A 24751-nucleotide genomic window follows, 5' to 3' on the forward strand; every position below is an offset into this window, starting at 1 on the left:
TCTAGTAGGGGGACAGAAGAGAGCCCTTGATTGGAGAGCTAACAGTGTGTCAGACCCTGTGCTGGTTACTTCATGACTGTTGGTTCATTTAATCCTCATAGCCTCTCTATGAAGAATTATTAGCCCACTTTATATATGAGGAAACAAAGATTAAGAGAAATTAACCATGCAAAGCCAGTAAAGGGCAGAGGTAGAAATTGAATCCGTCTTTCTGATTCTAAAGTCACTATTCTTCACAAGAGGTAGGATTAGACAATGAAATCACTGAAAGCTCATTTATTACTCCGAACAAAAGACACTGCGGATAAAAGCATAATCATAGAGTACTTTGTCGCCAAAAAAGGTTAGACTGGGAAGCGCTGGCTATCCACAGAGACTGGCATTAACTCATTCTGGAGTGCACATCTGGCCATAATAGCTGTCCCATGAGTGTTTGCTATAATCAGTGATAAATTGTCATGTTTCATTCTTCGGGATGCTCTTTTCTGACATCAAAGTTATTGAAGGGATATGCACAAATTCACTCTGAAACACTGCAAATGTTCAGTTGTGGTATTTATTTAAACATGCTCATTGTTCTCAGGTGCAGGCCTCTTTCCCCCCTAACTGCTGGGGATGAAACTCCAAGCTGACTTATTCATTAGACCAGCCGGACCTGACCCAGACTCGGCGCGTTTTCCAGTGCTGCTACCATTTCAAAAAAAAGGGGGGGGGGGGAATAACTAGATCATACTAAAAACGACTGGATTTAGCTGGTTTAGCTTTAGCCTAGAAGAGAGTAACTAATAAGCCATCCCAAAAGTTAAACACCAGAGGGCACTCTAACTTAACTGAGAGGGAAAAAAAGCGGTTGTGCGACGACGTTGGAGCCTCGGCACTTGCCGTAGCCCATCCGGCCCTGGAGCTGATCGCGCCTGTGCGTCGAGTTCCGGAAGGTGGTGCCTCCAGCGACTCGACAGCGCGGCAGCTCTCTTCAAAGGGGAGCGGGGAGTTGCTATTTGGTCGCCACCATGAGTCGCACGTACAACGATGAGCTGCAGTTCTTGGAAAAGATCAATAAAAACTCCTGGAGAATCAAGAAGGGCTTTGTGCCCAACATGCAGGTGAGGCGGGGGAGCAGGACCCAGTGGCGGGGCCTTCCCGGCTGGGGGCCCGCGGCGCCTCCCTGGCCACCGACCGGGCCTTCTCCACGCCCTCAGGCCCCGCGGCGAAAGTGCAGTTTGCAAACCTGTTTCACACACGAGTCTCACAAACGCACCGTGAGAGGCGTTATGTGCTTGAGATTTGGAGACAGTCGTTGTCTTTTGCGAATTTGCCCAGCCAGTGCAGGGTGGAGTCGCTGGAACTGGTACTCCGTTCCCCGGAGTCACGCTGGTCCTCTGAACTACGCTCTTAGCATTCACTGCCCCGTGTTGGTTTTTAATTAAACGGTTTTGCTCCTAGCGATAACCTAGAAAATTCCCAGGGCGGATGCTGTTTGTTTTTACTGCTCACTTCCCAGAAGGACCTTGGGACAGTCGGTGACACAGTTCCCTCTGCCCACCTGGTGAGATACTCTAGCTGCTATAGTCTAGCACAGGGGTCGGGAAACTTTTTGGCTGAGAGAGCCAGGAATGCCACATTGTTTAAAATGTAATTCTGTGAGCCATACAACGACCTGTGTACGTTACACATTATCCAATAAAAATTTGGTGTTGTCCGGGAGGACAGCTGTGATTGGCTCCAGCCACCCGCAACCATGAACATGAGCGGTAGGAAATGAATGGATTGTAATACCTGAGAATGTTTTATATTTTTAACATTATTTTTTTTATTAAAGATTTGTCTGCGAGCCAGGTGCAGCCATCAAAAGAGCCACATCTGGCTCGCGAGCCATAGGTTCCTGACCCCTGGTCTAGCAGGACCGGGCAGGGGGGTGTCCCATTCCCTTCTGATGGGGTGGAGACTGGGGGTCCGGGACCGGAGGGTTGGAAAGCCTGGCTGCTGATCTCTCAGGTCTCGTTGCCTTTTGTGCCCATTATCGCCCATTAAAGTGAAGAAGTAAGAAGGCATTTGTGAGGTTTTGGGGCACGTGTTGTTTGGTGGCTTTTGACATCCTTTCAGAGGCCATGCAGGTGCTCTGAAGGATTGATCGGCCCTCGTAAAAGTTCTTGATCGCCACTCCACCCTTTTGTTCAACATCAAAACATACTGAGTGAGCCCTGGGTGGTTGGCTCAGTGGTAGAGTGTCGGCCTGGTGTGCAGGAGTCCCGGGTTTGATTCCCGGCCAGGGCATACAGGAGAGGCGCCCATCTGCTTCTCCCCCCCTCCCCCCTCCTTCCTCTCTGTCTCTCTCTTCCCCTCCCGCAGCCAGGGCTCCATTGGAGCAAAGTTGGCCCGGGCACTGAGGATGGCTCTGTGGCCTCTGCCTCAGGTGCTAGAATGGCTCTGGTTGTAACTGAGCGTGCCCCAGATGGGCGGAGCATCGCCCCCTGGTGGGCGTGCCGGGTGGATCCCAGTCGGGCGCATGCGGGAATCTGTCTGACTGTCTCCTTGTTTCCAACTTCAGAAAAATACAAACAAAACAAAACAAAAAAACATACTGAGTGAGAGTCCCCAGTGAGTACAGCACTTGGCTAGACACTGAGGGGAGGAAAGACCTGCAGTCATAAAGGCTCCTTTTTGCTGTTCCACGTGGTAGGTCTCTGGGTAAGTTGGTTCCTTGAACAAAGAAGTAGAATATAAAAATCACCATGACATAATCGTCCTAAAGAGACAGTAACACTCTGCCATCCCTGCGAACAGCAGTTCTGGCTTAACTATTTGTGCAACACTTTGTTACCACCTGTTACCTTGAGAAGAGGGAGTCAAAATCCTGATATATTACTCTTAAAAAGTCACCAACCTCTATGCCAAGCTTACATTGTGTTCCCATCCTTATGAAAGTGATGAATTCCCCATTGATGATCCTGTCTTTTGTAATCTCCATTCCTTCTCTAAGACCCACACGCAGCACTAGAAATCCCTCTCTGTTCCCTAAAACCACGCCCCTCCCATCTTTATGTCATCTTTGTGTTCCACTCCTAAATGTTCTACTGTCCCAGTGATGTCTCTAGTGTCCTTAAAGAGCCACTCAAACAGTGAGGAAACTGTGTACAGAAAGTAAGCTACCAGTGAAGCCCCTCTCCCCCCCCCCAGGCTTCCCAGACCCTGAGCCACTTCATCAGATCCTGCATAGATGGCATCGTGTGCTTCTATGTAGCACGTGCTCGCCATGCTCTTAAATTTGTTTGTCTGGGCTGCACCCTCACCAGGACGCTCCTCAAGCAGGGTCCTTCTGTCTCCCCTCGTGCCCAGTACCGCACCTGACGTAGAGTAAGTCCTCAGTAAGTGTTTGGGGAAGTGAAAATGAGACCCTTTGAAATTGTACTGAAGGCACTTTCCATCCACTGGTATTTTTATTCATGGAATGGCAAAATGCAGAAACTACCTTCTTTTATTTTTTATTTATTTATTTATTTTTATCTTTTTTTTTTTTTCTGAAGCTGGAAACGGGGAGAGACAGTCAGACAGACTCCCGCATGCGCCCGACCAGTATCCACCCGGCACGCCCACCAGGGGGGACGCTCTGCCCACCAGGGGGCGATGCTCTGCCCCTCCAGGGCGTCGCTCTGCCCGACCAGAGCCACTCTAGCGCCTGGGGCAGAGGCCAAGGAGCCATCCCCAGCGCCCGGGCCATCTTGGAAGAGAGAGACAGAGAGGAAGAGGGGGGGGGGATGGACAAGCAAATGGGCGCTTCTTCTATGTGCCCTGGCCGGGAATCAAACCCGGGTCCCCGCACGCCAGGCCGATGCTCTACCGCTGAGAGAAACTACCTTCTTATGAAAGGAATTTACTTCTCTGGATGAGTGAGTATTAAATCTCCATTACTGAGCCATTTCTTCATAAAATGTGATTTCTGTTAAAAATGTTCTGGCCTTGCCTGACCTGTGGTGGCGCAGTGGATAAAGCATCGACCTGGAAATGCTGAGGTTGCCGGTTTGAAACCCTGGGCTTGCCTGGTCAAGGCACATATGGGAGTTGATGCTTCCAGCTCCTCCCCCCTTCTCTCTCTCTGTCTCTCTCTCCTCTCTCTCCCTCTCTGTCTCTCTCCTCTCTAAAAAATGAATAAATAAATAAAAAATTAAAAAAAAAATGTTCTGGCCTTCAGTGTTAGTTACATAATTGTATCCCTATTATCAGTAAGAATAATCTTAAGATTATGTAGATTCAGTGTTAGTTACATAATTGTATCCCTATTATCAATAAGAATAATCTTAAGATTATGTAGATTCTAGAACTGAGCACATAGCCACATAGCTATGTGTTAAATTATTTTGTTCACCATTTACCTAAGTATAGATAGCATAGGACACTATAAAGTGTGATGCGCTATTGCTTCAGGCACAGAAAAAGTACACATAAGTTAGGTGACTGCATTTTTGTTTGTAATTTGAAAGTTTGAGTCATCTGTTTTTTAAAAACCCATTGATACCTTAGAAGCACAACAGTACTGAGACCTTTTCACCTGCACAAAATATTTTACCTGTTAAATTCTTAAATGTGGCTTTGAGAGTAGGAGAATAAGACAATTTGTAAACATTTCAAAATACGTTTTTAAGATACACTGTTAACTCTTGAGCAACATGGGTTTGAACTGCATAAGTCAATTTATACACAATTCTTTCAATAAATTCTGTTAATGTGTTTTCTCTTCCTTAGGATTTTCTTAATATTTTCCTTTCTCTAGCTTACTTTACTGTAAGGATACAGTACTGATACATGTAACATACAAAATATGTGTTAATTGACTGTTCATGTTATCAGTAAAGCTCCCGGTCAACAATTAGGCTATTTGTAGTTAAGTTTTGGGGGATTCAAAAGTTACACATGATTTTTATGCACGGCATGGGGGGGGGGGGTCGGTCAGTGCTGTAAACACCTATGTTGTTCAAAGGCATCTGTATTTAAGGTTGGGAACACCTTGCAATATTTTTTAAAATTTTATTGAATTTATTGGGGTGACATTGGTTAAAAAGTTATACAGGTCTCAGTTGACAATTCTCATTGTGTGTTCACCACCCCAAGTCAAGTCTCCCCCCATCACCATCTATTCTACCCTCCTCTTTCTCCCCCACCCCCCTTTCCCTCTGGTAATCCCTACACTGTAGTCTGTATCTATAAATTTTTCTTAATCCCTTCACCTTTTTCACCCAGCGCCCCACCCCCCTTGTCTTTTTGATAGAAAGTCTTCTGCTTGTTCTAAATCTGAAAGTATAATATTTTAAAAGAGTAAAGCAAAATGAATATTACATACAGTGTTTGTATATATCCAGTATCTGTACATCGTGCACATGTGCTCAGATGTAGTTTTTCCTTTTCTTTGGTATCAGGTTGAAGGAGTTTTCTATGTGAATGATGCGCTGGAAAAATTAATGTTTGAAGAATTACGGAACGCCTGTCGAGGTGGCGGTAAGTACAGTAGAATTTTACATGTGGTAGTGTAAGAACTGTCTTCCCTGTAGCCTAAAAAATATGCTAATTCAGATAATACATAATTTAAAAATACAAAAATATTGTCAAGTGACCAAGACTTGAAATGAGACCAGAAATCTGTTTCTAATTTGTGGTTACATTGTTAGTTACCTGACCTTGTAGAAACCATTTGGAGCTGGATGGACCTGGTTGGTTCTGAAGCTGACCTTTGACAATAATGAGAGCTACCATTTATTGTGCATTTACTATGTACCAGGCATTTCACTTTGTGCTTTACTTAGGTTGTCTGTGTAATTCTTAGACTAACTGAGGCGAAGATATTGTCTCCATTTCAAAGATGTGCAAGTCAAGGTTCAGTGAAGTTAAATAATTTTAATTTGTCTGATATTACACAGCTTTTTGGTGACAGAGCCAGATTTCAGACCCAGGAGTACATGTTTCCAAAGTCAGTATTCTTAATGAATACACTGATTAGCCTCACCTAACTTCAGGTATCTCATCTATAAAATAGAGTTTGTTATACCTATCTTTCTGGACATCAGCGAAGTTTAGAGTTAAGCATATTAAGTTTAAATACAAAGCTCTAATAGTGATGGTAGAATTGAAATCTAATTTTAACCCTTTTATTTTTTAGATCAACTAACTAAATCCCACCTACCTCCCACCAGGGTATGCTGATTTTTCTAAAATGACAGAGCAACAAAGAGACAGAGCTGGGACTAGAACCCCTGGTCCCCTGACTCTTAATCCAGTGTTTTCCCAGCTCTGCATTGCCCTTCTTTGTCACCTAGAATAAACCCAGTATTGATGTTTTCTGATAAATAATATGAACTATGAAAATACATTTTTTATATTGACCACATAGTGTTTAATAGTTATGTTTTACGTCTCCCAGTACATTTGCAAACAACTGTCTATGGCTTGCACAGAATATGGACAGGTGTGTGTCGTTAGTCTGGTTGCCCTCACCGCCTTTCTCTGCATGTGCTGCCTTCTGAGGAAGCTGCCTCCACACTTCATCTCATAAGCGCTTTGTTTTAGTAGTTCTGATCACTTCCCTTCATGTACTGCAATCCAGAAATACATGAATATATCATACTTACTAAAATTCAGTGTCTCCTCTTTCCTAATTTTGAATTTTTGTCTTCAGGTGTTGGTGGCTTCCTGCCTGCCATGAAACAGATTGGCAATGTGGCAGCCCTGCCTGGGATTATTCATGTGAGTCCGTGTGCAAAGCTTTCATCGTGGTATTTTCTCTTAGTCTAAAAGTTTGTTGAATGTATGAGAGGCTGTGCCTAACTGATAGTGGTGTCATTTAGATAGTGACCTTTGAACGTCTAGTCATAACCATGGACCATAAAGAAATAATTGGGCCTGAATGGCATCACATGTTTTAATTGCCTTTGGCTACAATCGGTAAGCTTTTGAGAACCTTCAAAGTAGTTTCTAATGTGTTCTGGTTTCTTTGTCATTGTCCATCATTTTTCCTAGGTTAGTTTGCCCCCATTGTAGTTTTCACTGGCCCCATTTAAAAGGATGATTGGAGAAGAAACAGAAAGAATTTTAAGGTTGGGACTGAGGAGAGGGAGAGAGGACAGTATAGCTGTTCTGGACATGATTCAAAGAGGGTAATGGCAGTCAAACTGGATGGTACGAGTGGGCCCCCACTGCAGTCTAACATTTAGATTCCACCATTGCAGGTAGATGTTAAAATGAATCCAATCTACAGACATTTTTTGAGGTCGTTATGCCAGTTACTCTGCTAGGCACTGTGGAGTGGGGTCGAGGGGGAGATAAAAAGACACGGCTTATATATGTGAAGCACTCGCGAGTATCTCGGGACCTCTGTACATCCTCCCCATGTTTGACTTGCATTCCTCCCGGGTCAGGATCCCTTTCTAGGCCCCAGGTTAGAAGGTATACAGTGTTTGTACCATCAAATGGATTACATTTGTCTGTGATTGCTTGAACACTAAGGACCTATATAATCAGATATTTCTCTCCTTTAAATCTGACATGACCATGACTTGTCAGTGCCTATCTTTAGATGTCTTTAAAACGTAATGACACATTAAAGTCAGTCTGTGGTCCTCCTGTATCATGTTATCGGAGGCTTTTCTGTTTTAGGTTTCCTTAGTTTAACGGACAGACTTTATAAGGATTTTTCTCCACTATATTAACTTTATGATGAGGAGATTTTACACCTGATTTTCACCAGTGGAGAATATTTTATGAAACTAGGATCTTGATGTGGGAGGCTTTCGCCTGCCGCCTCTTTGGGGGCCGGTATCAGGCCTGAGAGGCCACCAGACGCCAGGCTGAGAAAGCGGGATTTCTCTTCTTGTTGTCTTTCAGCGATCAATTGGGCTTCCTGATGTCCATTCGGGTTATGGGTTCGCTATTGGGAACATGGCAGCCTTTGATATGAATGATCCTGGAGCAGTGGTATCCCCAGGTAAGGAGACCGCACGCTGCTGTCAGCTGTTAGTGTCTCTCAGTGTGTCGTCGCCTCTCTGAACTGGAGCATGGTTGCTTCCTGTGGGTTTGTCTCTGTCTCATCAAACCCTATCACTCCTTTTCTGCATTTCCTGAGAGAATTCACACTGGACACTCAGAGGCTCCTAGCGTATATTTATTGAGAATTCTTTAGGCTCTTACTATAGGCCAGGCACTATTCTCACACTGGCTACAAAGCACGCTGAAACACTTTCCCGGCACAGTGTGGACCTCTCGGGCAGATGGGAGCATTACTGTGAGGATGAGTTGAGTGAGGCTGTATCAAACACTGGGATCAGTGCTGTGCACACAGGAGGTGCTCGTTTGCTGTCCTTGTCCTCATTATTCACTCTAGTGGCAGATACCGTTTCTGCTGAGGGAGGCTTTCACTGAAGGTATTTCTCACCAGAAGAAATATATTTACTTTCAGAGTCTGAAAAATATAAATTACATGTTGAGAGTTCTGCCTCTGGCGATGGTAAACATGGTTGTTTCAGACCAATCCCTTACTGGGAATAACAAAAAAGACTAAATAAAACTTTTTTTAAAAGTCTATTTGAGAACATGGGAAAGCTATTATGGCAGTAAGAATTTGTGAGGCTATGATCCAAATAAAAATAAAAATACATGAGCCCAACATTTAACGCTGTTTTTCTCTTCAGGTAATGGTAGATTTCAGTCAGTAAGGATACAGATGATATGAGCAATCCAGTTGACAAACTTGGTATCTTGACCCCCATATAATTGCATGGTGTGTACATGCACATTCCAGCGCATCCGAGAACTGTATATAGAATGTGCATTTTTTCAAGTGCACACAGACATTCACCAGAATTGACCAGGTGCTGAGCCAGAAAGCAGGTCTCAAATTTCAAGGCGCTGAAATCATAGAGAGGCAGTTCTCAAAAATTTTGGACTCAGGACCCCTTTACTCATAAAATATTTTGAGAGTTGATCTCAAGGCTTTTATCGGTGTTTACCTTACTAGACATAAAAGTGGAGACATTTTTAGAATAATAACATACAAATAAATATTTCATTATCCATCAGAGCAGACATGTTATCACATGATATGTGGTCTTTGGAAAACTTTACACTCAAGAGAATAAGTTTAAAAGGCTAATAATAATGTCTTAGCATTATTTTACATTTAGCCTTAGACCCGAGGGGGTCTCTGGACCACACTTTAGAACCAGTGATATAGAGGATATTCTCCTACCATAGTGGAATTAAGTTGGAAATCATTAACAGCAACAAAATTATTTTTAAAACCTCATGTATTTATAAATTAAGCAATATGTGTTTAATTCATGGGTCAAAAAAATCACAATAAAAATACAAAATAATTTAATATTAGTAAAAATATGTCTAAAAATTGTGGGTTGCTATTAAAGTCATACGTGGATAGAAATATGTAGCCTTAACACACAAATTGAAAAAGAAAAAAGGTTGAGATACCCATGATCTAAGCATCTATCTTGTAAAGTTAGAGATCTCTAAGAACAACAAATGAAAAACCCAAAGAAAGTAGAAAGATGGGCAAAATTAATGAAACAGTATTCGGTAGAAAGGATCAGCAAATTCAAAAGTTGGTTCTTTGAAAAATGTAATAGAATTCATAAACCTCCAACAAGAGTGACCAAGGAAAAAAAGAAACACATAATCCACATTTTAATCTCTGATTGTTCATTATTGCCTCCCGGACCCACGAAGTACCGTTAGTATGTCAGTTACTTTATTTTATTCTTTTTCTTTTGACAGAGACAGAGGCAGAGAAGGACACATTGGGACAGACAGGAAGGGAGAGAGATGAGGAGATGAGAAGCATCAATTCTTTGTTGCGGCACCTTAGTTGTTCATTGATTGTTTTCTCATATGTGCCTTGACTGAGGGGCTACAGCAGACTGACCCCTTGCTCAAGCCAGTGACCTTGGGCGCAAGCTGGTGAGCCTTACTCAAACCAGATGAGCCTGCGCTCAAGCTGGCAACTTCAGAGTTCCGAACCTGGGTCCTTCACATCCCAGTCCGATGCTCTATCCACTGCACCACCGCCTGGTCAGGCAGTATGTCAGTTACTTTAAATTGTTTTGATATCATCTGACTTTACCCATAGAGAACCACTTTATTCGCTACTATAAAAGTTATCTTTAAAAGAATGGCTGTCTTTTCAAACCTGTTTTAATTGTGGTAAACCACAGGTAACAATGCCCAACTACCTGGTTCCCCTAATATTTGCTTAACTTTTCTGTTTTGTAGGTGGCGTCGGATTTGACATCAACTGTGGTGTCCGCTTGCTAAGAACCAACTTAGATGAAAGTGACGTCCAGCCTGTGAAGGAGCAGCTTGCCCAAGCAATGTTTGATCACATTCCTGTTGGGGTGGGATCCAAAGGTGTCATCCCAATGAATGCCAAGTAAGCACACGTTTCCAATAAATGGAATGAGAGAAATAATACCCATAAGACCCTCATAATTCATTTCCAATGTAGGGCACCCTGGCGATGGTAAATATGGTGTTTTCTCTGCCCTTTGAGATGTGGTCAACCTTAGGTTTTGATCTGCCTTACCTGTGAAGTGACTAGTACCTTATTACCTACTCAGAGACTTGGAAGAGGCCTTGGAAATGGGTGTGGACTGGTCGCTAAGAGAAGGCTATGCCTGGGCTGAAGACAAGGAGCACTGTGAGGAGTATGGAAGAATGCTGCAAGCTGACCCCAATAAGGTCTCTGCAAGGGCAAAAAAAAGAGGCCTTCCTCAGGTACCACTTACTTTGGAGAGGAATGTGTTCATATTTTTCCTGTTTTGTTGTTGGTGGAAAAGTAATGTCTTCGATGCAATGAATGTATATCCCCAGGTTTTTCACAGTGTATCAGAATGAGCACAGATTTGTTTGTTTATGCTTCATTCTTACTCTTAAAAAGCTATTAGGAGGCCCTGGCCGGTTGGCTCAGTGGTAGAGCATCGGCCTGGCGTGCAGGAGAACTGGGTTCGATTCCCGGCCAGGGCACACAGGAGAGGCGCCCATCTGCTTCTCCACCCCTCCCCCTCTCCTTCCTCTCTGTCTCTCTCTTCCCTTCCCGCAGCCAAGGCTCCATGTGAGCAAAGTTGGCCCAGGCGCTGAGGATGGTTCCATGGCCTCTGCCTCAGGCACTAGAATGGCTCTGGTTGCAACAGGGCAACGCCCCAGATGGGCAGAGCATCACCCCCTGGTGGGCATGCCGGGTGGATCCCGGTCGGGCACATGCTGGAGTCTGTCTGACTGCCTCCCCGTTTCCAACTTCAGAAAAATACAAAAAAAAAATAATAATAATAATTAATAATAATACAAGAATAAACTGTGTTTTGCATAAAAATATTAAATTTTTAAAAAAGCTATTAGGCCCTGGCCGGTTGGCTCAGCGGTAGAGCGTCGGCCTAGTGTGCTGAGGACCCGGGTTCGATTCCCGTCCAGGGCACACAGGAGAAGCGCCCATTTGCTTCTCCACCCCTCTGCCGCACTTTCCTCTCTGTCTCTCTCTTCTCCTCCCGCAGCCAAGGCTCCATTGGAGCAAAGATGGCCCGGGCGCTGGGGATGGCTCTGTGACCTCTGCCTCAGGCGCTAGAGTGGCTCTGGTCGCAACATGGCGACGCCCAGGATGGGCAGAGCATCGCCCCCTGGTGGGCAGAGCGTCGCCCCATGGTGGGCGTGCCGGGTGGATCCCGGTCGGGTGCATGCGGGAGTCTGTCTGACTGTCTCTCCCTGTTTCCAGCTTCAGAAAATGGAAAGAAAAAAAAAAGCTATTAGGAGCTTGTCAGTATTCACAAAATGAAACAAGATATCATGACTTAGAAGTGGATGGAAGAAAATGGGATATTAAGTGGGCTCAAAAAGTATGCTAAAAATGCGTATGTACATACTTTGACAGTCTTAAGATTTGGCGGAAAGTTTCTCATGTGTAAAATGAAAAGAGGTACCTTGTCAGTTCATGGTGTCCATGAGATAAGAATATACCAGATGTTTGAAATATATAGCTAATTTTGATGGTTTTGATGACTTTGCCAATAAATCACAGTGACCTTGGGCAAGTCTCTTTTGCCTATTTGGGTCTCATTTTCTTATCTGAAAATTGGGATGGTTAAAGCTAGGCAACTTCTAAAAATTATTTAAGCACTGCCATTCTCTGGTTCTCTAAATCATCTACTAGCTCCAGTTAAGGGACATAGTCTTTCAGTGATGGATAATGCTGTCAGGGAACTCAGATGTTCATCCCAAAACTTCACCCTTCTCTCAATGATGACTAAAATATTTTGAGCCATTTAATCGTATGGGTTATGGTTTATGAAGCTTTTAATATGTGTGTACCTCAAACAGTAATGATACAATAAACTTGAGGAGCTGCTTCCATTATTGTTGTGTGGAATATTGCTTTAAAGGAAAGAAGCATTACTAAAGGCTTAGAAAATTTTTTGTTACATTAAACACTATTTGTGGGATTATTTTTTAGTTTTTGTTATTTGTTGTTTTTTAACTATATGATTATAAATGGATTTTTTAAATTCAGAATAGAAACTATTTTATCAGACATTCTTACATTTGCAGTTGGGGACGCTGGGAGCAGGTAACCACTATGCAGAAATCCAAGTAGTTGATGAAATTTTCAATGAATATGCTGCTAAGAAAATGGGCATTGACCATAAAGGACAGGTGTGTGTGATGATCCACAGTGGGAGCAGAGGCTTGGGCCACCAAGTAGCCACAGGTATGTTCTGGACCTAATTTTTGGGTTGGTGCTAATAAAATGTACATTTTATGGGGAATCATATAGAATTTAAGAAAGAAGTCTCTAGAACTGTACTGTGCTGGTTCTAACTAGGCCTCAAATAATTTAACTTAGGCCCTGGCCGGTTGGCTCAGTGATAGAGCGTCGGCCTGGCATGCAGAAGTCCTGGGTTTGATTCCCAGCTAGGGCACACAGGAGAGGCGCCCATCTGCCTCTCCACCCCTCCCCCTCCTTCCTCTCTGTCTCCCTCTTCCCCTCCCGCAGCAAGGCTCCATTGGAGCAAAGATGGCCCGGGCGCTGGGGATGGCTCCTTGGCCTCTGCCCCAGGCGCTAGAGAGGCTCTGGTCGTGGCAGAGCGACACCCCGGAGGGGCAGAGCATTGCCCCCTGGTGGGCAGAGCGTCGCCCCTGGTGGGCGTGCCAGGTGGATCCCAGTCTGGCGCATGCGGGAGTCTGTCTGACTGTCTCTCCCCGTTTCCAGCTTCAGAAAAATACAAAAAAAAAAAAAAAATAGTTTAACTTCACTGGGTCTTCCTTGTCTGAAAAAATAGCAATAATTCTTTCATATGATATTGTCAGAGGAGCTTAAATGGAATAATATCAGTGTCTGATGCTTAGTACTCAATAATTGGTTCTAGTTACTTTGTATACTCTTACTATTATTATCTCACCAGAAAGAGCAAGAGGGACCTTAAATTGTGGAGTTCATATTATAGACATTAACTTAATTTGGTAAATGTTTTCCTGTGGATTCTTATAGAAGACAAAGTAGAATGGTTAGGAGGAAGATTTCAAGATTTCAGAGGTAGCTTCATGGACACATAATGTTTGCAGTTTCGACAATTGTACACAAAGGACATTTATGACTGAAAGACACCATGAACAAAAGTAGGAGGCAGGGAACCAGCAAGAAGATAACTGAATAATTTATATGATATGTGAAAGGATTTATGAATATATGAAATGTTACAGAGACTTGGAAATTATTTTAAACTTTAAATTGTATATTATAGTTCATCCTTGTGTGTACATTTCATCCTATGGGAATTTAATAGTTTGTGCCAGCCTGACCCATTAGAATATTTCATCTAGCAAATACAGTGTGTCCGTAAAGTCATGGTGCACTTTTGACCGGTCACAGGAAAGCAACAAAAGACGATAGAAATGTGAAATCTGCACCAAATAAAAGGAAAACCCTCCCAGTTTCTGTAGGATGATGTGGCAGCATGTGCGCATGCGCAGATGATGACGTAACACCGTGTATACAGAAGAGCAGCCCATGGCCGTGCCAGTCAAGATGTGGACGGTACAGAGGAAAGTTCAGTGTGTTCTGTGGCTTGCTAAATTCGAATCCGTGACCAAAGTGCAATGTGAATATCGGTGTGTTTATAACAAAGCGCCACTACATAGGAATAACATTACTTGGTGGGATAAGCAGTTGAAGGAAACTGGCAGTTTGGTGGAGAAACCCGTTCTGGTAGGCCATCAGTCAGTGATGAGTCTGTAGAGGCTATATGGGATAGCTACCTAAGGAGCCCTAAAAAATCTGTGCGTGAGCCCAAATCAAACTGCACTGAATAGGTATGAAATTGGGAGAGTTTTCCTTTTATTTGATACAGATTTCACATTTCTGTCGTCTTTTGTTGTTTTCCTGTGACCAGTCAAAAGTGCACCATGACTTGACGGACACACTGTATATGGAGCAGTAACTGGTATTGCTGAACTTTCTGCCGAGTACTTCTCTGTACACTTTATCATGGATTTGATTTTCCTGCAGAGGATCTAGCAACTTGTATCCAGTTCTTTTACACTAAGTCATTGAAAATTATTTTTAAAAACCATGATGATTATAAAGTATTTTACTCCTGTTCTTATTCACATGCCAGGAAAGCAGTAACTAGCATCATGTTGTTGTTACGCATGTACACATCTCATTTCCCTTACAGGCTCCTGGAGGCAGGTGTGTTTGTAGCCCTGTAGCTTGTGGCACAGCTCTGACAGAGGAGATTCTCAGTAATATACCTTGATCAAAAAATAGGTGAACTCAGAAACACTTCAAAGGGAAAGTTGTATTTTACTTGTGTTTTCTTTTTTTATAGAGTGGGTTTGAATATAGTCTAGCTATCTGCAGTAGATCTGAATGATAAAGGGAAATCTGGCTCTTGTTCCAGATGCCCTGGTTGCTATGGAAAAAGCCATGAAGAGAGACAAGATTATAGTCAATGACCGACAGTTGGCTTGTGCTCGAATCGCTTCTCCAGAGGGTCAGGACTACCTGAAGGGAATGGCGGCAGCTGGGAACTATGCCTGGGTCAACCGCTCCTCCATGACTTTCCTAACTCGTCAGGTACTTGGAGTTGCTCTTCTGGTCCAAGTTATTCATGATGAAGTTAAATGCTTTGAAATTATGTTATCAAATTAGAGAGCCTCAGAACCTGTAAAATCTGGCTTAAGAAATTTATAATAAATATTTAAAATATTGGCAGTGTCTAAGCTTTTGGTATCTCTCCTTAAAATAAATATGCAGAGTATTAGGTGTGGGGGAATGAGGGAAGATGGGAAGCCAACGTTACTCCTGAATTTTCCTTGAGCAGCAGGGAGGCTAGAGGTGCCATTCACTAAGTGCCATTCAGAAGGTGGAAGAAGCATCCATTCTGAAGGGTGGGATCAAGAGCGGCTTGATCAAGAAGCCAAGCAGCTTCTCAGCCAAAGTTGGAATTTATGGAATGGAATTTCTATGTGGCCTAAAAGACGGGTTTTGTCCTCTACATGAAGATTAATAACGCTGCTATTTTGAAGTCTTAAATCCCTCACTCCCTTCAGGAACAGACTGTATAATCAGTAAGTTCTGAAGAGCTGGTTCTGGCTACTCTTGACTTAAGCTTTTTCTCTTAGGCTTTTGCCAAGGTCTTCAACACAACGCCTGATGACTTGGACCTACACGTGATCTATGATGTTTCTCACAATATCGCCAAAGTGGAACAGCACGTGGTGGACGGGAAGGAACGGACCCTGTTAGTACACAGAAAGGGATCCACCCGAGCTTTCCCTCCTCACCATCCCCTCATTGCTGTTGATTACCAGGTACGTACTACGCCATTTGTGGTTCCAGACATGGGGTGCATGACTTGGGTAGTTCTAACAGTGGGTGAAACAGGAAAGCAACAATTGTGGAGAGAAAATCTGTCGTCCATGAGAACAGGGTTTTCTCATCTCTGAAGCAGTGACTCCCCCATCATCTGTGCTTGAGAGTTATCTTTGTAAGGCTTTTGGATGATTGGAAGACAGGATTAAGATTAAATCCAATCTATTTCATTTATTTTACCCTTTTGGTGTTTGACTGATAGCGTTACAGAAGAGGAAACAGGTCTAGAGAGGGCAAGGTGGTTCTTCCTAATAACCTTTATCTACACATTTGAATTTTGTTTTGCTCTTGCATTCAATTCAGTCTGCCTTCTGCTGCCTTCCTAGTCCTCACATTTTCATTCCCGTCTTCCTCCCTCCCCTCTCAATTATATAAGAACCAAAATAATGTCAATATAGTTGTGAGAGAAATGCATTAGGTGCTCAGATATCTCCCATAATCCTCCAGTGCAAGAGCAAATTTAACTCTCAGGCATAAAAAGCTCATGCTTCTCCAAATGTTAACATGTTTGATTTGTGTGCATCTTTAGCTCACTGGACAGCCAGTGCTCATTGGTGGCACCATGGGAACCTGTAGTTACGTCCTTACTGGCACTGAGCAGGGCATGACTGAGACCTTCGGAACAACCTGTCATGGAGCGGTAAGGAAAACAAAACTTCCTTAGACGTACTATCTTCAGCTTAGTTGTTTTGCATTTTGATAGATCAATGTGCTGGATTGTGCATTAACAGAGTTGAGGTTTGGGTCTTGTTTTCTACCTGAGTTGAGTCTCATCACATGTACTATATGGTGAACCAACCATCTAGTTCTTCTATTAGCAGGGTCATGGTCGGACCAGTGACTTTCTCATCTCTGCAAGTCCATAAAATCCAGACTGAGAAATTGTCACACGAGCATAACTGCTACAACTTTGACCAAAGCAGATTTTTACTGGACCTTGTCATTTGCATAATTTGCTCCTCACTTGATGGGTCCACTCAAGATTTGGGGGATGTGCCATATTTACAAATCAGAACCTGTGCATAAACTGCACAACTATAGCAACATACTGCCTCTTCTAAGACAGTGGCTGGTAAACTTTTCTGTAAAGCATCTGACAGTAAATACTTTAGGCTTTGGGGGCCATGTGGTTTCTATAGCAACTATTCCATTATGCCATTGCAGTGCAAAAGCAGCCATGAATAATACATAAGCAAGTGGGCATTGCTGTGTTCCAATAAAACTTTATTTCCAAAAGCAGCTGTGGTAGGCCAGATTTGGCTCACAAACCATTTTGCCAAGCCCTTGTCTAAGCCATCACAGTGCTCAGCTGGTGATGTAATATAAAATAGAAACTGTCTAGAATACCCTCTCATAGTATAACCTGTCACAGATAGGTTTCAGTCCTTTTTTCTCTGATCCTTTTTCATTTCCAGTTGCCTCCCAACTCCTAATTTTAACACAGTGGTTAAAACCAGGGTGACATCACACACAGGCAGTGTGTCTGGGGGCACTTTGATTGTTACAGTTAGGGAGGGGAGTTTTGCTACTGGCATCTAATGGGTGGAGGCTAAGGATGATGCTAACCATCCTACAATGCACTGGACAGTCCCCACAACAAAGCATTACCTCCAGAATGTCAGTAGTGCTAAGGTTGACAAACTATTTAAGTCATAAAGAGTACAACACTTTTGTGATAGCAGACATATTGTTTACAATTGAAAGTTATTATATTTATATTGAATTGATCATTAATAGTAATTAGAAACATGCCCTGTATATTGTAGATAGAAATTTGGTTTCCAAAAGGTTATAATGAAAGACATGTAAAAGTTGATAAAATAGTTCAAAATTAGCCTGACCTGTGGTGGCACAGTGGATAAAGCGTCGACCTGGAATGCTGAGGTTGCCGGTTCAAAACCCTGGGCTTGCCTGGTCAAGGTACCTATGGGAGTTGATGCTTCCTGCTCCTCCCACCTTCTCTCTCTCTCTCCCCTCTAAAATGAATAAATAAGTAAATAAAAATAATTAAAATAGTTCAAGATTCTCTCTTTTTTTTAATTCTATTTATTGATTTTAGCAAGAGAGGAATGGAGAGAGAAAGAGACAGGAATGTCGATCTGCTCCTGTATGTGCCCTGACCAGGGATCAACCCAGCAACCTCTGCATTTCGGACAATGCTCTACCCAACCGAGCTGTCTAGCCAGGGCAAGAATGTCTCTTAACTCCTTTTTCAGTTTATAAAGAAGTCGAAAACCTATATAACTCTAAGGATTTAAATAATTGCTAGGATTGAACATAAATTGTAGCTCAGACTTTATAAAAAGTAAAATTTATTCCTTTCCCAATCTAGGGCCGTGCACTGTCCCGAGCAAAATCTCGGCGTAATTTAGATTTCCAGGATGTTTTAGACAAACTGGCAGATAAAGGAATTGCAATTCGTGTTGCCTCACCCAAACTGGTTATGGAAGAGGTAAGTGAAATTTTCATAAATATTGAGCATAAAATGTGTATGATTTATGCCAGTGTACAGAGGCAGCAATTTTTGGTATTGCTAACAGAAATTATTATTTTTAAAATAACCTCAAGTAGAATTGATTATTGTCTTTTCTGTAATTTGGATGTTAATTATAAGCCACATCCATAAGATTGATTTTTACCTTCCGTGTAGTCTCTGTCTACATTTTAAGCTTTAGAAATAGTTTGAGCTGGCTCATTTTAACCTTCCTTCTGCACAGCTGTACACTTAACATTTTAATTTGAGAGCACATTCGAAAAGGCAAGGGGAAAATGTTTGGGAGAACAGTTTTAACCCAGTGGTTAAAGCCAGGGTGACATCACACACAGGCAGTGTCTAGGAGCATTTCTGATTCATAAAGGAACAAAGATTTTGTTTAAACTAAATAATTATATGTATATAACTCTACGTGTGTGTGTGTGTGTGTACGCATATATACATATTTAAGTTAGAAGCAATATAACCTTTTTTTTAATTTTTATTTATTTATTTTTACAGAGATAGAGTCAGAGAGAGGGATAGACAGGAATGCAGAGATGAGAAGCATCAATCATCAGTTTTTCGTTGCGACGCCTTAGTTGTTCATTGATTGCTTTCTCATATGTGCCTTGACTGTGGGCCCTCAGCAGACCAAGTAACCCCTTGCTCAAGCCAGCGACCTTGGGTCCAAGCTGGTGAGCTTTGCTCAAACCAGATGAGCCCACACTCAAGCTGGCGACCTCAGGGTCTCAAACCTGGGTCCTCCGCATCCCAGTCCGACGCTCTATCCACTGCGCCACCACCTGGTCAGGCCAATATAACCTTTTTTAAAAGTTTAAGAGAGAAGAAAAAGAATCATTCAGAAACTTGGTGCCCTAAGAAAACTATTGCCTCCTTTTGTAGGATACTGACTGCCATTGTTTTCCATAAATGCTCTTTGTAAAACTAATAATAATCTAGATTACAAACATTATGTAATCATTTATTTCCTTATTTATATTTGGTTTGAGGTGTTTATTTGAATTTTTATAAAAGTTTATTTGAGCCAAACTGACGACCTATGCTGGGTAGCGAGATCTCAAATGCTTCCTATGTGTGCTCGCTTTGACAGCACATATGCTACAGTCAGATGCTCCCTGTAGTCATTTTTTAAATCTAGCACATTATAATAATGTTTGTGTCAATTTTAATGATTGCCTAATAATCTACCAATTAAATATAAGTTTCTTCTCATATTTGACATTTTTAAGTAGCTTCCAATTATTTTTTCAAGTTTTTGATACTATAAGTGGTAATGAGTGTCTTCTGTATCAAGCTTTTTTCCAGATGTTATTAATAATCAGAGTAAAGGCCCTGGCCAGTTGGCTCAGCGGTAGAGCGTCAGCCTGGCGTGCGGGGGACCCGGGTTCGATTCCCGGCCAGGGCACATAGGGGAAGCGCCCATTTGCTTCTCCACCCCCACCCCCTCCTTCCTTTCTGTCTCTCTCTTCCCCTCCCGCAGCAAGGCTCCATTGGAGCAAGGATGGCCCGGGCACTGGGGATGGCTCCTTGGCCTCTGCCCCAGGCGCTAGAGTGGCTCTGGTCGCGACAGAGCGACGTCCCGGAGGGGCAGAGCGTTGCCCCTGGTGGGCGTGCCGGGTGGATCCCGGTCGGGCGCATGCGGGAGTCTGTCTGACTGTCTCTCCCCGTTTCCAGCTTCAGAAAAATACAAAAATAATAATAATAAATAAATAAATAAATAATCAGAGTAAATACCAAAAGCAAATTAATGAGTCATAGTAAGACAAAGCCTTTGGGGGGGGTATTTTTTTTTTTATTTTTCTGAAGTTGGAAACGGGAGGCAGTCAGACAGACTCCCGCATGCGCCTGACCAGGATCCACCTGGCATGCCCACCAGGGAGCGATGCTTTGCCCATCTGGGGCGTTGCTCTGTTGCAACCAGAGCCATTCTAGCGCCTGAGGCAGAGGCCACTGAGCCTTCCTCAGCGCCGGGGCCAACTTTGCTCCAATGGAGCCTTAGCTGCGGGAGGGGAAGAGAGAGACAGAGAGGAAGGAGAGGGAGGGATGGAGAAGCATATGGGCGCTTCTCCTGTGTGCTCTGGCCTGGAATCGACTCCTGCACGCCAGGCCGATGCTCTACCACTGAGCCAACCGGCCAGGGCAGCCTTTGTTTTTTAATAACCATTTTCCCCCTGATTTTAAGAACAATACATGTTTAATTAAGAGGTTTTAGGAAATACAAAAGAGAAAGCAGGACATCTAGAATTCCTCCAGAGATAACCACTATTAACATGTATATTTTTTACTTCCTTGTTTTACAATACTTTTTAGTTCACTCATTCAGCTAATAGTTGTGAAACATAAACTGTAGTTAGGTACTGTTTTAGGTGCTAGGAATACTGCCGTGACCAAAACTAACAAATTCTTGTCTCATGAAACTTAGCAAATAGTAAAACCTATAGTGAGTCAGAGGATGATAAGTACTACAAAGTAAAAATGAGATGAGGGATATGGAGAGTTTGGGAGTGGGTACAGTTTTAAAGAGGGTGTAGTAAGGTGGTAATATTTGAGTGAAGAGCTTAAGAGAGTGAGGGAACGGGATGTGTGGGTATCTAGGGGTTTAAGTTTTCTAGGCAGAGAGAACAGCAGGTGCAAAATCCAAGCGAGGTTATGCTTGGATGTTCAGGAAACCACAAGGAGGCCACTGTGATGAGCAACCCAGGTTAGAGAGGTAGCAGTGCCAGATTGTGTGGGTCCTTTATTTTTCCTTTACACAAGGACTTTGGCTCTCATTCTGAGATGATGGGTAGACAGTGGAGAATTTTGAGCGGAAGATAACATAGCCTCTGATTAATGTGTTTGCGTGCTGACTAGAAGAGGGGAAAATTACTGAGCATTGTCTTGAGTAGATATGAGGAGATGGGATCTGGTGGACCAGTAGGTGGGGTTGGTCTTTGCTAGGAGATCAGGTAATCCGTCCTTGATAAAAGGAGAGAAGGCACAAATGCAGATAGAAAGAAGTAATGATGAGAGGGTTTTGGAGATTCTGTTCTGGTTGTTTTTAGTTTTTCAGTGTAACAGGAATTAGAATAAGAGTGCAGGAGAAGGTATGAAGTAATCACCTAAGAGAGAGAAAGAATAATTGGTCTAGTGAAATTTTGGATAATTGCAAGACAGCACCAAGGACCCACTTGAGCTAAATTCAGTGGTTAGATGTTGATAATTACATTCACATGTAGAGGTGCAGGCATGAAATAGAGGTTGGGTTACCTTTAACCAGGGTTACAAGTACCACACGGTGACAAAGAGGCAAGGTTGTTGAGGGGGTTGTAAGGGAATATCAGAGGTGGAGCACGAGGGGGAATGTGCAGAAACACAGGCTGTGATCACCAGCCTGAGATGCTTGAGTCCACCATAGTGAAGGAGTAGTGATCACTGGTAATGCCAGTTCTGGGGTGTGACCCAGGGAGCTAATGGCTGAGGTAAGCATTGAAGGAGCAGAAATCAATGAACCAAGAAGCCAAGGTGCTCAAAGGATCCTCTTTCTCAACACTAACATCTCTCAGGATTATAGCAGGAGAGATGACAGTGAGCCAGGAACTAGAAGTCTTGACGTAATGGTGGGAAGTGTTGCAGACTCTAGCTGATAATTGCAACAAGAAAATATAGTAGGTAGTAATAAATGATGACTGCAAGATCTAAAACTGGGAGTGTTGAGGGCAGAAGGAGGGGGAATGGTCTGGAAGGAACCATGAAGAGAAAGAACACCTGTCCCACTTCTCAGCCTGACTGCATAACCCAGTTTGAGAGAGAAAACAGCCACCACTCCAGAAAGTTGGAGGCAGGAGGAACCTCCTTAGGGGAGATCCACATTTCAGCAAGAACAGAAGTGAAGGGAACATTTAAAGAAGGAAAGAGGGAGAGGATTTTGCAGTTGAATCAGTGGAAGAAGTTTCAGAGGCCACAATGGAAAGGTCTCAGAAGTCAGAAGAGAATGGGAAATGGGCAGAAAGGGGTATGTGCAGATCTATATGGGGATCTGTCAGGGAGGCCTGAGATTCCTGTGTTGACGTGAATGGAGATGAAGGTTGTGTGTGAGATTCACTCTAATGGCAAGACAGTGAGTTTGGGTAGGAAGGAAGGCAGTCTTGCTAGAAATTCACAGAATTTATGTGTTGTATGTGAGTACATATATACACATTGGTGCACATATATAGTGTTATTTATATATATGAAGAATAACTTTCCCTTTTTGTGAAGGTAATATAGGTTAATTTCAGGAATTGTAACAACTACAGAAATCTGTAAAGAAAGGAAATCAAAATTGCCCAAAACTCCACCATCTAAAGATAATTACCACCAATGGGACGGTTCAGTGCACTTCCTTCCAGTTGGGTATTAGTGTGTGTGCTTTATTCAATTACATTTACTGCTTTTCTTAGTTATTCAAGTGGTGAATGTTCTTTGGGGAAATACAGAAAAAATGTAGAACAAGATGAGAGTGTTTATCTTATTACTCCCTTGCTAACACTGAACTTAATCATCTTTTTTAATCTTTGTTTATTTGATAAGGGGAAATTTTTCAGTATTGTTTTAATGTGCATTTCTTTAATTAGAAGTGAAGTTTAAGTGAACTTTTACAATGTTTGCCTCCACCCCTGCAGGCTCCCGAGTCCTATAAGAATGTGACAGATGTGGTGAACACCTGCCACGATGCTGGGATTAGCAAGAAGGCCATTAAACTGAGACCAATTGCTGTCATCAAAGGGTAGCGCCCTGGCGGTGGCCGCCAGGCTCCAGGAACCTCACTGAAGTGGAAGTGGACCTTACTGAACTGCTCTTCGGACAGCAAGACTCAGACACCTGTCAGGTTCCAGAGCGTGTGGCCATCACTGCACATTACAGAAGTGGCTGATGGGGAGGCTGCTCCTTCAGGAGCCACCGTTGTAAATTACCTTCTAGGAGGAGTCACATAGTGCCCATCTGGAAAGAGATGTATTTGCTTCCTTCCAGGTCGTCCCACAGATTTTTAGGGAAATCTATTAGGGGTGAGGATAGTTTAAGAAACTGCCTCACTCGGTCATGTCTTTCATCATCAGAATGAACTTGTTCACACCAAGTTCTCTTTACATCCTGACAGGTGTCATGAAGAATACTCTATTAAACGAGAAGGTTTTAGAATGTCCTCTCTGCCCTCCTTTTATTACTTTGTCCATTCATGCACCATCCACCCCTTTTCCCTGCACTGAGCAGAATTCTAAATACCACTCTTACTGGGAGAGCAACCATAGGGTCACGTCAGGACATTAGATCATTGGGGAACGGGACACACTGAGAAGGGAATACATATGGCATTGTAGGAATAAGGACCCAAAAAGTAATGATTTTTCATAGACATGCTGCCTTTTTCATTCTAAGTCTAAGGCAGAGTTTTGACTTAACCTGGAGAACATTAGTCAGTATCTGTCATTAATTAGACCTGTTCTGGCAGATTTTTCTTGAGTAACTTGCACAATAGCAGCAGAGAATCCTCATATAATGCTGAATATCTTTACATGGGTGATCAAATCATTATAAAAGGGAGTGACCACATCTGTGACATTAATGACTGCTCTGTATTGACAGGCTGACTAGTCTTGTGCCATGTAATTAGATTTCATGTATATATTGTGACATTTCGAAGATGTTAAAGTTATAGGTTACTAAGGCCTCAGTTGTGTCTAAATAGCCAGTAAAGTAGAAAAATCTAATAAAGTTGTAACGTGTTATTTGTATTTTGTGCTTAATGTATTATAGCATTAGGACAGTTAATATTTGTACTTGAGTCACTTTGGACAGAGTAGCTGTTTTCTTATTTTATCCTAGGGTACTTTTAGATACTTGCCCTAAAAAGGAATCTTACAGCTTTTCCCTCAACTTAAAATAAAACTCCCCACTGGAATATCTTCTGGATGCTATTTGGAATGCTGGAGAAAAGCAGACTTTCTCTGAAAAATGGATTCTATAAAATAACATGGCATGTCTCTACTCTGACCACTCAGTAACGTAAAACATTTTTAATGGTAGAGTTTGAAAGTTATAAATAAAAATAAGTTAGGAATCTTAACACCATAATTATAAGTTACTTATGCTTTCAGATTGGACCAGTGCCTTGTGCACAGATGACTTACAGGTATGAGTCACAATGAGTGCTGGAGGGCATGGAAAGAGGAGAAACGGGCTCTGGCAGGTGCTGGCCTCGCTGACCGACCGTGAGGCAGCCCCGGGTGTCCGCGTGGACTCCCTGACTGGGCTTGCCTAATCACATGTCACTGGAGACTAATTCAAAGCAAGATCTCCTCCCAAAACTAGCTGATGTCAGT

The 24751-nt window shown here is 42.8% G+C and overlaps 1 protein-coding gene across 1 annotated transcript; it reads left to right on the top strand.

Moving 5' to 3' along the window:
- The first annotated feature begins 928 nt into the window (after positions 1-928).
- RTCB (RNA 2',3'-cyclic phosphate and 5'-OH ligase) lies at positions 929-24370 on the top strand. The gene is made up of 12 exons (XM_066259976.1): positions 929-1103; positions 5412-5490; positions 6665-6732; positions 7870-7969; positions 10267-10423; positions 10611-10767; positions 12589-12748; positions 14940-15115; positions 15664-15852; positions 16443-16553; positions 18246-18365; positions 23054-24370. Exons 1-12 carry the CDS (start codon positions 1011-1013, stop codon positions 23159-23161), a joined length of 1518 nt encoding a protein of 505 aa, XP_066116073.1. The 5' UTR covers positions 929-1010; the 3' UTR covers positions 23162-24370.
- Positions 24371-24751: the final 381 nt, after the last annotated feature.

This window comes from Saccopteryx bilineata, chromosome 1 (genome assembly GCF_036850765.1).
Source record: "Saccopteryx bilineata isolate mSacBil1 chromosome 1, mSacBil1_pri_phased_curated, whole genome shotgun sequence".
NCBI classification, from domain to species: domain Eukaryota; kingdom Metazoa; phylum Chordata; class Mammalia; order Chiroptera; family Emballonuridae; genus Saccopteryx; species Saccopteryx bilineata.

Bases quoted from the DNA above. Each gene is read 5' to 3' on its own strand.
- RTCB (XM_066259976.1), top strand. From the start codon at position 1,011: ATGAGTCGCACGTACAACGATGAGCTGCAGTTCTTGGAAAAGATCAAT. The intron at 7,970-10,266 runs GTAAGGAGACCG...TCTGTTTTGTAG, and splicing joins TGGAGCAGTGGTATCCCCAG to GTGGCGTCGGATTTGACATC. The intron at 10,768-12,588 runs GTACCACTTACT...TTACATTTGCAG, and splicing joins AAAAAAGAGGCCTTCCTCAG to TTGGGGACGCTGGGAGCAGG.